Below are 18,392 nucleotides of genomic sequence, written 5' to 3'. Positions count from 1 at the left end.
TTACAATGGATCCCGTATGTTCATGAAAACCCAAAGTTCGCATGTATCCTTGTCAACTGCATGTCATGGCATGTTTCTGTATATATGCATCGACGTGCCGCAATCATGATTGTTATGACACCTGGGAACCAGTGAACTAAAGAATTCTCCCTAGCACTGATACACCAATACATAATCTAGCGGATCCTGTCCCGACCAAGGGGCGCAGCTCTGGCATCTTTTCCACTGGGTCATACCGGACTCGAGGAAAATGTCCTGCTTTTTGTTTACTTTAAGCACAATCAATACCATCACGTTGAACGTTATAAGCAGTGAGACTTCCAGCCATTAAGTCGGAAAATCGGGGTCGTTATGAGGATTTTAAAGGCTCTTAACATTAATCGGCGGTGTAATATTGGCTTCGTCGTGTAGTACGACTGCATGGCACCAAACTGATGTTCAGAGTACTTAAAGAAATGTGTTTCAGCTCTCTTCTGAAAGGAATATTGTTTAGCAATGTTTTGAGGTTTTATAATGTTTAGTAAAAACTACTAAACTCTTACATTTTAAGGCCCATTTAAGATCATGTTGTCGAGCAGTCGAAGTTCTTCCATACAAAATAGCCTATTTAAACTGTCTTGGAAAAGTCCACATTTGTTGCGCTCGTTATTTAAGTATTCTTAATGCCTTTTTAGGCTAGACGGCTTAACATAACACTTCCTTCCACATTTCCCAGAAAAGGAGAACAACAAAGTACGCTATTAATAGTCTGTTTCTTACTCCCAGCACGTAACGCCAATGCACGGTTTTCAATCTTATTGATTCGTTGAATGCCGACTTAAAAGCGCCACGTGCTTAAACATTAATCATAGTCCATTCACTTAATGCCCGATAAAAATACTCCAGCGTTCTGTGAAGGTCAGAACTTTATGTTTTTTTGTTGGTCTGTTTGTTGTTTAACGCTGCACTCAGCAATATTCCAGCTATATGACAGCGGTCTGTAAATAAACGAGTCTGGACCAGACAATCCAGTGATTGACATCATGAGCAACGATCTAAATAATTGGGATAGGATGTAATGCATCAACCAAGTTAGCGAGCCTGACCACCCGATCCCGCCAGACGCCTCTTACAAGTATGATTTGCTGAAGACCAATTGCAATCCAGGTCTTCGCGTGGTTCAAAACCTCTTGTTGCATAAAAGGGCTAGTACATAAACAACTTTCTGGCTATCAAGTAGACAATGTTACCTTGGCTACAACATGATTCAACGTGTCCGAACTAAATGAGTGAGCGCGTTTAAAGCCCTCTTTGAGCGGTTTTCCATCATTTTCAATGTAAAAGGACAGTCCGATTGGACGCAGGTCTTCGATGCTTATCACTTTGGTGAAGTTTGCACGTATATGCAGGTGACAAACCATGAATCATAACAATCATCGGATTCTGGCATGACTAAGGTATGCAACTCTGCAAACCGACTTTTCGCGGCGATTGGCCAGCCATGATCCCGTTGGGTAAAATGAAAGTCTAGAAACAAATTACAAAATGTATATTGCGGTCTTCATCGTGTTTTCCCAATTTGACCAAATGATATTTGAAAACATATTTCGTTGATGTTTCAAAATCAAACGCCTGCGCACTTTAAACGAACTGATTAACATTTGTATTAACAAAAAAGCAAAGAGGTATATTTGATGTAAAACATGATAAACGACAAAACCACAGAAAACGACTGTGTACAAAACGGCAGAGTTTTAGGATCATAAAAATTCATAAACTTCAATTCATATGTATTACAGAGACAAATGGCATCAAACATTTGGACTAATTTTCTGCAGTCCCATTTTCAGACATGCTTATAACTGTTTATGTAATTATTGCACTTCTTCAATATAATGTCTGATTAACTGAACATAGACATGTATTCTGAAATGTATAGATAAAATATTTTTATACAGTCCGCACTCATGGATATTTTGACGTCAAACGTCCCTCTTTATGACGTCACAGCACAATTGTTTTCTAGCACCCAGGTCCCTTTGCTCGTGGACGGTCACATTTATTGATGTACTGGTTATAAACTAATGTCCAAAAGAAACGATACCACGTGTTTGAAAGGACATTACAAAAAAACTAAACGATACAGACATTTCAAATTGGTATATGACTTGTGAGTAATGTTTTCACAGTATGTGTACAAAAATTCATTGTAATCAATCCTTTACAATCATGAGGACAGACATGTAAAGACGCGGGGGGTCAAAAATGAAAATTTCATTTGAACACAGTTGATGAGTCAAGTGTGGAAAATGTCACAACACACGTCTCAAAGTCACGTTAGTACCGGGTATGTCCACCGTGAGCGTCAATACACGCTAGTACACGTCTACGGGCTGATGACGTCTGACGTCTGATGACGTTGGGGGGGATGCGTTGCCATTCATGGAGGAGGCATTGTTCAAATTCCTGGAGGTTAAGTGGAGGCACAGGGCGATTCCTGACTTTGCGGCCGAGAATGTCCCCTATGTGTTCGATTGGGTTCATGTCCGGTGAACATGCCGGCCATGGTAAAACGTGAATGTTGGCGTTTGCTAGGAAGTTCTGGGTCAGCCTTGCCGTGTGAGGCCTCGCATTATCGTGCTGGAAAATGATATCATTAGGCTGTTGTTGGATGAATTGCAACACAACTGGTTGTGAGATGTCATCACGATAACGCTGCGCATTCAGGTTTCCCCGAATAACGACGAGTCTCGTTTTGACGTCCCCTTAGATTCCACCCCAAACCATTAAACCTCCGCCTCCATATGGCCTGACTTGATGGATGCAGTTCGGTGCCAAACGTTCACCAACTCTTCGGTACTCACGCTGCCGGCCGTCGTTCCTGAAGATGCAAAATCTGCTTTCGTCAGAAAACATGACACGTGCCCAGTTCCACCGGTGCCACCGTCGAAGTCGCCTGGCCCATATCCGTCTGTTGAGTCGCTGTTGAGGTGTCAGGAGTGCTCCGCGGTAGGGGCGACGTGCTCGGATACCATGTGCCCACGGTCTCCTGTACACGGTTTGTCGAATTATCACGTGTCCCAGTGCCGTCCGTGCCGTTAACGTCGCCGTTACGAAGCGGTTCCGAAGGTGAAGTACCCGGATGTGGCGGTCTTCAATAGGCGTGGTCACCCGTGGTCTCCCGGTTCTCGGCCTGTCTGCTGTCCGACCTGTTTGATGCAACCACTGCATTAACCTGGTGACGGTTATGCGCGCGCATCCTAACCTTCTGGCGACGTCGCGGTGCGTAGCTCCCTGTTGGAGCATTCCTACGGCTCTCTCTCTCTCTCAATCGCTGTCAAACGTGGCATTTCTTTTGTGTGCTTTTTGTTGCTGTGATCCCAACGTGTCGGGTCAGCAGTTTTATACAGAAGATATGCACGAGCATTTCGTGTTACGGGACGGAACGTCATTTGGGCAAATTGCACGCTTTTTTCTCAATTGATCAAATGTTCCCGGTTTTATCGACCGAATACGTTTGGTTTGGAACGTAGGATACGCTAAAGTACCTTTTCAGACGAAAATTAACTCTTCATAATAAAATATTTAGAAAAATGTGTGGTATCGTTTCTTTTGGACATTAGTTTACATGACACGTGACCTTTATTACGATAATTGTATATACAGTAAACTACGGTTATAACGAACACGCTTATAACGAACTAACGGATATAACGATCTAACTTTTTAGTCCCGACTATATGCTGTAGTTATGCTGTATATATGCTTATAACGAATTACGGTTATAACGAACTAAAATTAGTAGTCCCTTTGAGTTCGTTATAACCGTAGTTTACTGTATATGTATAAAAAAAATTAAGTAGGAATACTGGAATAAAATGACGTCAGTGAAGGCATAATCTGGGACAGATAACGACTGTATCCATGCCATGTTAGAAGATGGAGTGCCACACTACTAACCTGCGTTGAAGACCTAATATTATTACCTACTACGATTGTGGCGGAATGGCCACATTCTCATTAACAGCAGATCATGTTCTCCTATACGACACCTCTCTGTGCGAGGACCTGAGGGCACCTCATTAGATGGTTGCCTCAGATGAACTTTCTAATCATCAAAATCAGCGTTATAAATTCTAGGTACGAAGCATTCAGACAAGTATATCTTATCATTTTATCTCGAAACAGAACATAATCGGGGCGTTCCGAAAGCAAAAGAAAACGCCGCGAAAGTTTCTTGTTGTTGGTCGTTATTTAAGCTCTGGGTAATTTTCAAAAAATGAAAAATAGTTCATACACGTGGAACTAAGAAAACAAATATTTCTTTCAATAATTAAAATATTTTTTTTAAAATATGATGAAGAGTTTATATAAATCGTTTGCAAGCTTAACGCATAAAATAATGCCATGTCACTACTGTTACAGGTTCAAAAAAAAGGAACTGTAGAATTAATTGTTGCTTCCAGGGGATAATAGCATTCCTTGTACAGAGTTGTATACAGAAATATTTTAAAACATTTCTAAATTTTCAGAACTAATATCTAGAAATAGGATTATGTTTGTTATTTTGCCTTTTTAAACAATGTGAAGTTAAATCACAAGTCTTTGTCACCCAAAATGTAAGTCTGTCAGGGGTCAAATGGACAAAATGTAAATCTGTCAGGTGTCAAATGGACAAAATGTAAATCTGTCACAGGTCAAATGGACACAATGTAAATTTGTCATGGGTCAAATGGACACAATGTAAAACTGTCACAGGTCAAATGGACACAATGTAAATCTGTCACAGGTCAAATGGAAAAAATGTAAGTCTGTCACAGGTCAAATGGATAAAATGTAAATCTGTCAGGGGTCAAATGGACACAATGTAAATCTGTCATAGGTCATATGAACACAATGTAAATCCGTCAGGGGTCAAATGGACAAAATGTAAGTCTGTCACAGGTCAAATGAACACAACTTAAATCTGTCAGGGGTCAAATAGACACATTAATCTGTCACAGATCAAATGGACAAAATGTAAATCTGTCAGGGGTCAAATGGACAAAATGTAAGTTTGTCAGGGGTCAAATCACCACACTGTAAGACACTGAATAGTGGCATGGTCACATTGTAAGATTGTAAGTGATAGAATGGCAAACGATGTAGCATGTCACTGTTTGAATGGTGGCAGAGTAATAACATGTACATGAATGACTGACTGCAATGTGAGAATGTTTCTCGCACCCTGTGTACCAATAATGGTTCACTGCGACTACCAAGTTCCATGTACCCCTGCTTCAGGGCAGTGCTATGGTCGATGGTTGTAGTGTAACTGAACAAATACAGCTACTGGCACGGATTGGGGTCTCTGATGCCGGTGATGGGAGGATATGGTCGAATGTCGTTATTGACACGGTGTTGATGATCAAATGACACATTTGGTCGATTACCGGTAATGGAGCACTGCTATTGGTAGATCGGTATTAGCGACGTTACCCCTGCCCTGACACACTGTTGCTATCACTGGCCAAGTACGACAGTGAAGTCTCGCATTGATGTTAAAACACTAATTGGGATCTTTATCTGCACAAGGATGAATCATTTACATCCGGGTTTATCGCAAGGGAAAACGCTTTTCGAGGAAGCGTGACTTATAGGCATTAATATTGTACATTTAGGCTACCTTCTGGTATCGTAAGATCCTCGCCATTCTGTGTTGGGTCGGGACTGGATTGTCTTTAGATGTACATTAATGAAACCGAAACACTGAAGTGAAGGTAGAGTTTGCTCATTTATAAATGATGGTTCTCGTTCCAGGAGACAGGCCTCAGATTTCTGCGGGTATGTTTGTGTGTGAGAGTGAGCGTGTGCGTGCGTGAGTGCGTGAGTGCGAGCGACTAGATACACGAACTTTAGACCAAGCCTGTCTTTTTTCATCCCGGTGTCACGCTCTCAACCACGGGGAAATACTGACGTAGGATTTAAATCGTCTTCCGCAATTGTGTGTCGAAACCGTAAAGCAAAAACGCCAAATGTTGTTCCTTGTCACACAATGGCAATACATTATTATTCATAATAATATTTATCTTGGTTGTAATATACATGATTACTACAAGTCCCCGTGTGCTGCTAAGTTCAAGCGAATAACGGTGCTAGTGCGATTGTTTCTATTGTCTAGTATTGAACGAAAAGAACTACTTTGTCGATCAGAAAGTAAAGACGGGTAAGGTTACAAAGTATCATAAATAATATACAACGCAAACGCAAACGCCAACGCCAACGCCAACGCCAACGCCAGAGAATAACGAGATTAGCTGCCGAAACAGATTCCGTTGGGCAAAAGAGGCAAAATAACTGAGAAATTTATATGAATGGATCACTGAAAATCGGATGCTTATTGCAAGGAATATAAGGACTACAAAAGAGACATGTCGCTACCACCAGAGGTAAAATAATAAGGTCTTGGGTCATGAAGAATCGTACTCTAAATAATAACGATAATCAGCCAAATCCTATTACTCTTTTAGTATTTTTAGACAAAATACGGTATTAGTGAATTATAATGTTGTTTTCCATCAAGTATATACAGAAACGTACATGTGTTATCAAAGGTGTAAACCCTTTTGGCCAAGCATACTATTTTTAGTCTATTTGCTCTTGAAAATCTTCACATTTCCTCTGATAAGAAATACCCACATTTTCAGATTGCAAACTAATTGCTAAGGATACACGATCCATAACATCTCGTTCCCATTAGCCTTCACCGATAACATGTAATCAATAATACCTACAGACTTAGGAATCGAATATCCCTACAACGAGGCTTATTTTTCTCAGATATCCACGCCTTGTGAGAAAAATAAACCTAGCTGTGAGGAAATCAGTTTCTGGCTGTTTCAGATCGTCAACACTCGTCATTCCGGGGCGAGCCGAATGGCCAGATGGACGCAGTTCAATTCATGATCGCAAGCAGCGCACATTGGAGCTGTTTCCGTGGTTAGCCAAAATGTACTGTTACCCTGAAGACTATTACTTTTGACAGCAAATCTTTCTATCCACGTCAATCGTAACGGGAAATCCTTTACTAGTATTGACAAGTATATATAGCTGTAATACTAATGTAAGTGAAACCACGGTGATAAAGACGTCCTCGACGGCTCCCTGCCTCTACAGGGAAGCGCCGGGGTCATTGGGGACATATCTATCAGAAGCTGGGTCATTGAAAGGGCAGTACACATTAGGAACCCATCAAATGATTTGGAAAGTCTTACTAGATCACATTAGGATGGTGAAAATAATGACAAATGATTCCTTAATGAACAAACAACCGAAAAGTTCAAGTCTTCATTCTACCCAAATGATTAAACGCTTCATCCTAGCCAAGCCATATTTTCAGTGTTTATCACACTATTTACTTAAAACGTGTATATTTCTACTGCATGATCAATATTTATTCTTCATTAGCAAATGTGGGGAAGTGGGAAGTTGTCGTTAGGAGATAAGTTTCGTCCTTTTTTTCAATGCGGCCCACTTCCGTGTCAAAATGCACATTATAGCATTCCAATCCCGGGATCGCACCAATACTTGGACTGTCAGCAACTCTCTGTACTCTCTCTCCGAAGTAAGAAATGTGTACGACCTCCATGCGTCTAAGCTAAACACCCCAACTCCCCCCCCCCCCCCTCTTTCCTGACATGCCGTGTTACAACTGAATACCTGAAGACACTGTTACGAGCAATAAAGAAGTTGTTATCTATTAAAGTGTCTAGTCTTCGTGTTGTTCCAACTAGCAGCCACACACACACACACACACACACACACACACACACACACACACACACACACACACACACACGTACATGCACGTCGCTATAAAAGTGCAATAATCTTGTATAAATCCACTAGCTCTTAACATCTGTAGCGAACGTGTGATTGAGAATAAGCACTTCGACGCCGGTCAAATCCAGAACAGATCAAATAAAACAAACCGTTAATGTCTAATGCAGCATCATAATGGGAACTCGTCTTCATTGTGATTGAGTATTGTTTATTGGTTACTAGTTATGCGATATATGAATAAAAGCGATAGAACATTTTCCATAGTCATAACAAATGTCTGCTAAAAGCAGAGTCGAATGTGCGATTCTGACATCATTTGCATGTGTTTATGAATCACTAGTATAGCAAATGGTGATGACACCAGGCGTTCGCGAAAAGGTGAGCGTATCCTGCATCACCGGTGGCACCCGTCACAAACAATTGCAAAGGCAAACCAATAGTTCACCTGAAAAATACATGAAAACATATGGTACAAGTTAAAATAGGGAATTGAATCGGACATCATTCTTGTCACTTTAGCGTCAAATTTGAAAATGTCCCCCACATGCCTACCATAAAATTGTTTGAAAGCTTTACTGGGGCCTTGAATACTGTAACCTTGATCAAACAACGTTTGACCACGAGTCGTATGAGGCTCTTTGAAATTTTCTAAGGAACGTATGACACCTACCTTCCCAAAACTTCCCTTCCCGATGGCACGGAGAATTTGAAAGTGATCAAAGTTGACTGAAAAGAAAAAGAGCATTCATATGTTAATAAAAATATGTATTATTATTCAACATGTATTTTTCAAACGTGAGACGCGGCTGAAATGTTGTTTACACTCTGGTACCAACAGGCCATCTCACACTCCAAAACTTTATAATGATTTCACCAAAGGCAAAACTCTCAGGCTGTTCAGAGAGATAACAATATGTTTAAAATTGATGCACCTCTGGATTCCCCCGAGAAAAACAGCCTTCTCAGCAGATAGACTGTAGGCCATTCTTCGCGCAAGGTTTGCCCAGTGATGTTCGCAAATTGATTTGAAAGTGTTTAATATTCTAACCGTCAAGACCGTGTTGTGTTTCTGTCGCGAGATCCCCTGAAGACGTTAAGTTGGACATCCACAAATTGTTTACTTTCATGCTACAGCATTTAGAAGGCGCATTAGGAGTTGCTGTCTTTCCCGTTTCGGGTCGTATATAAAGTTATATCCCATAATTAATCGAGTTTACTGCCTCTGTCGCTGTTTTTAGAAACATAACAGTAACAGCGACCGAGGAAGTAAACTCGACCCGTTCGTGTTCTTAGACTTTACATTTCGGAAGGAAAGGTTTGGTTGTTTTCAAAACAATAATTATATAAAAGCAACAAAACCATTTCCATATTCAAAAGAAATCTAGTAGATTGAACTATTCCAAATATTTTCTGAACATGTGTTTATGAAATAGTGATGATAACAGGTGTTATCGAAAAGGAGGGCACCCGTTACAAACACATGCAAAGGCAAATCAATTGGTCACCTGAACATATGGTGCAAGTAAAAATGGTTCGAGAAGGTTTGGGTACCAGGGTGGAACATAAGTAATAGTCCATAAATATAGACGGTACCATTCTCAGTGCCAGATGTTAAGATTAACAAAATAAAGTACCGAATGCTGGTTATGCGTGTAGTATCAATTACTGCAAGGAACAACCACGATAAACTGAACAAATAAAGTTGGGGATCATAAATAGTTTTGAGGATATTTTGGTAGTGAAGACGCAATTTCATAAAAAAATATCCCTACAAATATTCATGATGCCAAACTTTATTTGTTCTGTATATCGTGGTTGTTCCTTACAGCAACGTTCGCAAAGCCGGTTCCACCTGGCGAACGGTGTTTCGCCGAACTTGAGCCCGAGTGAGTGAGTATGGTTTTACGCCGCTTTTAGCAATATTCCAGCAATATCACGGCGGGGGACACCAGAGCCCGAACGTCACCTACCAGCCTTAACATTATGTAGCCTTTTCTCAGATTTGGGAGCACGGGTATCCCAGTCGTTCAAAGCGCCGCGATTCGCTTTGCAGAGTTGCGCCCCTTGGGCACGGCAGAAACCTATGAACGTGGGTTCGAATCCCGGTTCGCCCCGATTATGTTTCTAGGTTTGTCAGCACCATATCCGTGCTCGTGGGTTACACCTAAGTGGTAAACGTCTGAGACCTGCATCACTTTGGGCTTTCCTTCCACATTAAGATGACACGCCGTGATATAACTGGAATACTGTTAAAAGCGGCGTTAAACCCAACACACTCACTCACTCCTCAGAATTAATCACAGTCATCTGTGTCATGTGACCAAATATGCGCCACGCATTGCAAACAGAATACCGTGTTTATGTTGTCTGAGATATTCGTGAATGACTTATTTGACTTTTATTTGGCAAGGGATACGTTTGTATAACTCTTTATGCAAGGAATACCTTAATTTAATTTGTTATTCAGCCTATGGACCAACAATGTTTACAGGTCTTTAGAGTGTTGTCACTACCCTTAGTGTGCAGTACATTCCCTCGACAAAAACCACTAATCAGGTTGTGGAAACACGAATACGTTCATACACCCGAAATACGAGCGCCCAAACGTGTGCATTCCGGGGCAAGGGAATGTTTTTGCGATTTTGGCGGTTTTGACCCCGGGATCGGGTAGCTGGACTAAAACCATTTTAAAAAATTCAAGGTCACCAAGGTCACGGGGTCAAGGTCATTTAGGTGGTCCGTAAAACGAAAATGTCCTTTTTTTGGCGAGCTGGTTGTTTTTTTGGTTTTGGTGTTTTTATTTTATTTTATTTTTATATATTTTTTATTTTATTTTACTTATTTATTTATTTTATATTTTTTTTTTTTTTTTTTTGGGGGGGGGGGGGGGCGGGGGGGGGGGGGGGGGGGGTAGGGCGGGTTTGTTAGCACGGGTGGCCTTGTCGCCTGAAGTGTCGCAACTCAATTCGGGCTTTAAACCCACACGAGCGGACACGCCATGACAGGGTCAAAGTGGCGTTAAAACCAACCCTGTCACTCACTCACTCACTAATTTACATTCAATTGACCGACCCTTACGTTGTTATGGATTCAATTGACTTTACTTTATTGTGCGATGAGGGATTAAATTGACTAAACTCGTAGTGCAATGACTGGTTCAGTTGACTAGAATATTTACACCGTGTGGGATTCAATTGAATTCTTTCTTGTTTTTACAATTGTAATAAACTCGATATCGCGATTTCGTACGACCGTCCACGTGAATATCCGGGTTAGAATTGGTATTCGGCAACCCATGCTTGCGTTAGGGGCGACAAACGGGATCGGGTAGTCAGGTTAGCTGACTTGGTTGATGCATATCATCGTATCCCAATTGCGTAGATCGATGCTCATGATATCAATCACTGGATTGTGAGGTTCAGACTCGATTATTTACAGAACGCCATATAGCTGGAATATTGCTGAAGGCGGCGTTAAACAATAAACAAACAAACGCACCGGGGCCCAAACTTTATTCAAAATCAACAAAATCACTAAACGCGTTATTACCACACCCGCTTGTCTGGTTTGTCTACAGACCGCCGTCGCATGTTAGAATTCGAAGTACGGCGTCAGGCAACAAGCAGATGCTTTTTGTATTCAGTGTGAGTGGCGGGTGCTACTGGTTGGGCATGACATGTTTACCATTTTGGGGAGCATCTGGTGTCATCACTGATTTTCAATTAAACATTCGTATACGTTTCCCCGCTAGATTGTATTTTACGCCCAGTGGAAGCCACTGGTTAATCTCTGGCGTTGACGTTTTATATCCACATACCTCAGGTAGTTGTGTTGTAGTGGTATTGCTGGATTTCACTGTCAACCGCAAATGATCCATAATATAGTTCGTACAACAGGTCGGTCGAACTTGAGGCATGGTTTTATAGTTAATAGGAAATAGGTAGTATGCAATTTGATATGGAACATCAACATAAGGGTTTTCGAATTCATTATATTAGGAATAGTCACCTGGGCAGAAATACGATATCTTAAACTTTATCGTGTCATCAATTCTCCATTCGTTGATGAGAGCGGAACAATGAGTGATGGTATCGGTAATCGTTACCTGACGCCAGACCGTCTTCATGCAAGGGCGACACGCAACAGGGACTTCCGTCTTCTACACAATGAATTGCATGTCGTCTTGAGCGGAATCAAGGCAACAAGAGGACATACATTGTAGTGTCACTGTATGGACAGGGCGGTGGGTTCAGCCGAAGGAAGTAAAGGCGTCATTGTAAAGGAACGAAGGAGTGAGTATTGTTTTACACCGCTTTTATCGAAAGAAGAGTGGTAGGGTGAGCATGGCAGTAGACGCATCAATGTAAAGGAAGGGTGGTAGGGTAAGCTGGAGGTAGTAGACGCATCAGTGTAAAGGAAGGGTGGTAGGGTAAGCTGGAGGTAGTAGACGCATCAATGTAAAGGAAGTGTGGTAGGGTAAGCTGGAGGTAGTAGACGCATCAATGTAAAGGAAGGGTGGTAGGGTAAGCTTGAGGTAGTAGACGCATCAATGTAAAGGAAGGGTGGTAGGTTAAGCTGGAGGTAGTAGACGCATCAATGTAAAGGAAGGGTGATAGGGTAAGCTGGAGGCAGTAGACGCATCAATGTAAAGGAAGGGTGGTATTGTGAGCTGGAGGCAGTAGACGCATCAATGTAAAGGAAGGGTGGTAGGGTAAGCTGGAGGTAGTAGACGCATCAATGTAAAGGAAGGGTGATAGGGTAAGCTGGAGGTAGTAGACGCATCAATGTAAAGGAAGGGTGGTAGGGTAAGCTGGAGGTAGTAGACGCATCAATGTAAAGGAAGGGTGGTAGGTTAAGCTGGAGGTAGTAGACGCATCAATGTAAAGGAAGGGTGATAGGGTAAGCTGGAGGTAGTAGACGCATCAATGTAAAGGAAGGGTGGTAGGGTGAGCTGGAGGCAGTAGACGCATCAATGTAAAGGAAGGGTGGTAGGGTGAGCTGGAGGCAGTAGACGCATCAGTGTAAAGGAAGGGTGGTAGGGTAAGCTGGAGGCAGTAGATGCATCAATGTAAAGGAAGGGTGGTAGGGTAAGCTGGAGGCAGTAGATGCATCAATGTAAAGGAAGGGTGGTAGGGTAAGCTGGAGGTAGTAGACGCATCAATGTAAAGGAAGGGTTGTAGGGTAAGCTTGAGGTAGTAGACGCATCAATGTAAAGGAAGGGTGGTAGGGTGAGCTGGAGGCATTAGACGCATCAATGTAAAGGAAGGGTGGTAGGGTGAGCTGGAGGCAGCAGACGCATCAAAGTAAAGGAAGGGTGGTAGGGTAAGCTAGAGGTAGTAGACGGATCAATGTAAAGGAAGGGTGGTAGGGTAAGCTGGAGGTAGTAGACGCATCAATGTAAAGGAAGGGTGGTAGGGTAAGCTGGAGGCAGTAGACGCATCAATGTAAAGGAAGGGTGGTAGGGTGAGCTGGAGGCAGTAGACGCATCAGTGTAAAGGAAGGGTGGAGTGAGTATTGTTTTACACCGCTTTTATCGAAAGAAGAGTGGTAGGGTGAGCATGGCAGTAGACGCATCAATGTAAAGGAAGGGTGGTAGGGTAAGCTGGAGGTAGTAGACGCATCAGTGTAAAGGAAGGGTGGTAGGGTAAGCTGGAGGTAGTAGACGCATCAATGTAAAGGAAGTGTGGTAGGGTAAGCTGGAGGTAGTAGACGCATCAATGTAAAGGAAGGGTGGTAGGGTAAGCTTGAGGTAGTAGACGCATCAATGTAAAGGAAGGGTTGTAGGGTAAGCTTGAGGTAGTAGACGCATCAATGTAAAGGAAGGGTGGTAGGGTGAGCTGGAGGCAGTAGACGCATCAATGTAAAGGAAGGGTGGTAGGGTGAGCTGGAGGCAGCAGACGCATCAAAGTAAAGGAAGGGTGGTAGGGTAAGCTGGAGGTAGTAGACGGATCAATGTAAAGGAAGGGTGGTAGGGTAAGCTGGAGGTAGTAGACGCATCAATGTAAAGGAAGGGTGGTAGGGTAAGCTGGAGGCAGTAGACGCATCAATGTAAAGGAAGGGTGGTAGGGTGAGCTGGAGGCAGTAGACGCATCAATGTAAAGGAAGGGTGGTAGGGTAAGCTGGAGGTAGTAGACGCATCAATGTAAAGGAAGGGTGGTAGGGTAAGCTGGATGTAGTAGACGCATCAATGTAAAGGAAGGGTGGTAGGGTAAGCTGGAGGTAGTAGACGGATCAATGTAAAGGAAGGGTGGTAGGGTAAGCTGGAGGTAGTAGACGCATCAATGTAAAGGAAGGGTGGTAGGGTAAGCTGGAGGTAGTAGACGGATCAATGTAAAGGAAGGGTGGTAGGGTAAGCTGGAGGTAGTAGACGCATCAGTGTAAAGGAAGGGTGGTAGGGTAAGCTGGAGGTAGTAGACGCATCAGTGTAAAGGAAGGGTGGTAGGGTGAGCTGGAGGTAGTAGACGCATCAATGTAAAGGAAGGGTGGTAGGGTAAGCTGGAGGCAGTAGACGCATCAATGTAAAGGAAGGGTGGTAGGGTAAGCTGGAGGTAGGAGACGCATCAAAGTAAAGGAAGGGTGGTAGGGTAAGCTGGAGGCAGTAGACGCATCAAAGTAAAGGAAGGGTGGTAGGGTAAGCTGGAGGCAGTAGACGCATCAAAGTAAAGGAAGGGTGGTAGGGTAAGCTGGAGGCAGTAGACGCATTAAAGTAAAGGAAGGGTTGTAGGGTAAGCTGGAGGCAGTAGACGCATCAGTGTAAAGGAAGGGTGGTAGGGTGAGCTGGAGGTAGTAGACGCATCAATGTAAAGGTAGGGTGGTAGGGTAAGCTGGAGGCAGTAGACGCATCAAAGTAAAGGAAGGGTGGTAGGGTAAGCTGGAGGCAGTAGACGCATCAAAGTAAAGGAAGGGTGGTAGGGTAAGCTGGAGGCAGAAGACGCATCAAAGTAAAGGAAGGGTGGTAGGGTAAGCTGGAGGCAGAAGACGCATCAAAGTAAAGGAAGGGTGGTTGGGTAAGCTGGAGGAAATGGACGCATCACTGCCTGGGAAGGGTGGTAGGGTAAGCCGGAGGAAGTAGACGCATTCCAGTTATATCGGGGGGTGTCAGCTTAATATGGAAGGAAAGCCCGAAGTGATGCAGGTCTCAGACGTTTACCGCTACGGTGAAACCCATGGTGCTGACAAACCTTGAAACATAATCGGGGCGAACCGGGATTCGAACCCACAATCATAATTTCTGGCGTGCCCAAGGGACGCTTCTCTGCACAGCGAATCGTGGCGCCTTAGACGACTGGGCCACCCGTTCCCCCGCATAGAACAATAATAACTCCCTTTATCCACCAACAGAAGATGAAATATCATAACAAATAAACGTCCACCTCCACAGCGTGGATGACTCTGCCAATGCTAACAGCACATATAACACATTCATCAAAGTGATACAAATGCAGTACAGCAGCGTCATCTCAGAGCAACATCTACAACGACGGCTTTATTACAGCTGCAGGTGTTGCTGATCAGCACCACCGGCGATAACATGCTCTCATGACGTCACAGCAACGCTTCGTGTCAGGGGAAGAGGCATGGCTCGCTTTCACCTGTCGCTTCGTTATTCAGGATCTGTGCGAAGCCGTATCAATCACACTTGCGGAAGCCATTGTTTAATTTAATAATACGAGTCTAGTGGCTTGGGGGGAAATTGACAATTAGTGTTTGACTGAACATGAAAGTGACGGCAGGGATGAAGGTCAAGGTTGAATGGTAATACCCTCCCAATTGAGAAGTTTCAGCCTGGGCGACAAACGACGTGGACACTAATGAACAGTGAGACCACTAAATTCACTTCCTGGAAGAATTATATGTCCCAAGTTTTCCACGCGTATCTCCCTTGTGGGGACTTCAAATATAGGGTCCCCAATGTCCTGGACAGAGTAGGTACACCCAGTACCCATGCTTGTCTCCCAGATGGGATTCCTGGACAGAGTAGGTACACCCAGTACCCATGCTTGTCTCCCAGATGGGATTCCTGGACAGAGTAGGTACACCCAGTACCCATGCTTGTCTCCCAGATGGGATTCCTGGACAGAGTAGGTACACCCAGTACCCATGCTTGTCTCCCAGATGGGATTCCTGGACAGAGTAGGTACACCCAGTACCCACGCTTGTCTCCCAGATGGGATTCCTGGACAGAGTAGGTACACCCAGTACCCATGCTTGTCTCCCAGATGGGATTCCTGGACAGAGTAGGCGCACCCAGTACCCATGCTTGTCTCCCAGATGGGATTCCTGGACAGAGTAGGTACACCCAGTACCCATGCTTGTCTCCCAGATGGGATTCCTGGACAGAGTAGGCGCACCCAGTACCCATGCTTGTCTCCCAGATGGGATTCCTGGACAGAGTAGGCGCACCCAGTACCCATGCTTGTCTCCCAGATGGGATTCCTGGACAGAGTAGGCGCACCCAGTACCCACGCTTGTCTCCCAGATGGGATTCCTGGACAGAGTAGGTACACCCAGTACCCATGTTTGTCTCCCAGATGGGATTCCTGGACAGAGTAGGTACACCCAGTACCCATGCTTGTCTCCCAGATGGGATTCCTGGACAGAGTAGGTACACCCAGTACCCATGCTTGTCTCCCAGATGGGATTCCTGGACAGAGTAGGCGCACCCAGTACCCATGCTTGTCTCCCAGATGGGATTCCTGGACAGAGTAGGCGCACCCAGTACCCATGCTTGTCTCCCAGATGGGATTCCTGGACAGAGTAGGTACACCCAGTACCCATGTTTGTCTCCCAGATGGGATTCCTGGACAGAGTAGGTACACCCAGTACCCATGCTTGTCTCCCAGATGGGATTCCTGGACAGAGTAGGCGCACCACGTACCCATGCTTGTCTCCCAGATGGGATTCCTGGACAGAGTAGGTACACCCAGTACCCATGCTTGTCTCCCAGATGGGATTCCTGGACAGAGTAGGCGCACCCAGTACCCATGCTTGTCTCCCAGATGGGATTCCTGGACAGAGTAGGCGCACCCAGTACCCATGCTTGTCTCCCAGATGGGATTCCTGGACAGAGTAGGCGCACCCAGTGCCCATGCTTGTCTCCCAGATGGGATTCCTGGACAGAGTAGGTACACCCAGTACCCATGTTTGTCTCCCAGATGGGATTCCTGGACAGAGTAGGTACACCCAGTACCCATGCTTGTCTCCCAGATGGGATTCCTGGACAGAGTAGGTACACCCAGTACCCATGCTTGTCTCCCAGATGGGATTCCTGGACAGAGTAGGTACACCCAGTACCCATGCTTGTCTCCCAGATGGGATTCCTGGACAGAGTAGGCGCACCCAGTACCCATGTTTGTCTCCCAGATGGGATTCCTGGACAGAGTAGGTACACCCGGGAACCCATGCTTGTCTCCCAGATGGGATTCCTGGACAGAGTAGGCGCACCCAGTACCCATGCTTGTCTCCCAGATTGGATTCCTGGACAGAGTAGGCGCACCCAGTACCCATGCTTGTCTCCCAGATGGGATTCCTGGACAGAGTAGGCGCACCCAGTACCCATGCTTGTCTCCCAGATGGGATTCCTGGACAGAGTAGGTACACCCAGTACCCATGCTTGTCTCCCAGATGGGATTCCTGGACAGAGTAGGTACACCTAGTACCCATGCTTGTCTCCCAGATGGGATTCCTCGACAGAGTAAGTAAAGCCAGTACCCATGCTTGTCTCCCAGATGGGATTCCTGGACAGAGTAGATACACCCAGTACCCATGCTTGTCTCCCAGATGGGATTCCTGGACAGAGTAGGCGCACCCAGTACCCATGCTTGTCTCCCAGATGGGATTCCTGGACAGAGTAGGTAAAGCCAGTACCCATGCTTGTCTCCCAGATGGGATTCCTGGACAGAGTAGGTACACCCAGTACCCATGCTTGTCTCCCAGATGGGATTCCTGGACAGAGTAGGTACACCCAATACCCATGCTTGTCTCCCAGATGGGATTCCTGGACAGAGTAGGTACACCAAGTAGCCATGCTTGTCTCCCAGATGGGATTCCTGGACAGAGTAGGTACACCCAGTACCCATGCTTGTCTCCCAGATGGGATTCCTGGACAGAGTAGGTACACCAAGTACCCATGCTTGTCTCCCAGATAGATTCCTGGACAGAGTAAGTAAAGCCAGTACCCATGCTTGTCTCCCTGATGGGATTCCTGGACAGAGTAGGTACACCCAGTACCCATGCTTGTCTCCCAGATGGGATTCCTGGACAGAGTAGGTACACCCAGTACCCATGCTTGTCTCCCAGATGGGATTCCTGGACAGAGTAGGTAAAGCCAGTACCCATGCTTGTCTCCCAGATGGGATTCCTGGACAGAGTAGGTACACCCAGTACCCATGCTTGTCTCCCAGATGGGATTCCTGGACAGAGTAGGTACACCCAGTACCCATGCTTGTCTCCCAGTTTGGATTCCTGGACAGAGTAGATACACCCAGTACCAATGAGTGCCTCCCAGTAGGGATTCCTAGAGGTCCCCATGCTTGTCTCCCGCCAAGGATTCCTGGACAGAGAAGGTCCCCAGTACCCATGCTTGTCTCCCG

At 44.8% G+C, this 18,392-nt stretch overlaps 1 protein-coding gene across 1 annotated transcript in view; it reads right to left on the bottom strand.

The window, feature by feature from the left end:
* The window catches only part of LOC124145671 (serine/threonine-protein kinase 32B-like), a 153,887-nt gene that overhangs the window by 67,810 nt on the left and 67,685 nt on the right, over positions 1-18,392 (bottom strand). The window contains exon 2 of the mRNA XM_046515538.2: positions 8,471-8,526. Within this exon, the coding sequence (XP_046371494.2) occupies positions 8,471-8,526 (56 nt within the window). The remainder of the gene's footprint in view (positions 1-8,470; positions 8,527-18,392) is intronic.

Source organism: Haliotis rufescens, unplaced genomic scaffold (genome assembly GCF_023055435.1).
Source record: "Haliotis rufescens isolate VD_foot unplaced genomic scaffold, xgHalRufe1.0.p SCAF_12, whole genome shotgun sequence".
In the NCBI taxonomy this organism is placed as follows: Eukaryota; Metazoa; Mollusca; class Gastropoda; order Lepetellida; family Haliotidae; genus Haliotis; species Haliotis rufescens.
The sequence above is the reverse complement of the archived record's forward strand: the minus strand, read 5'-3'. Positions and strand labels throughout refer to the sequence as shown.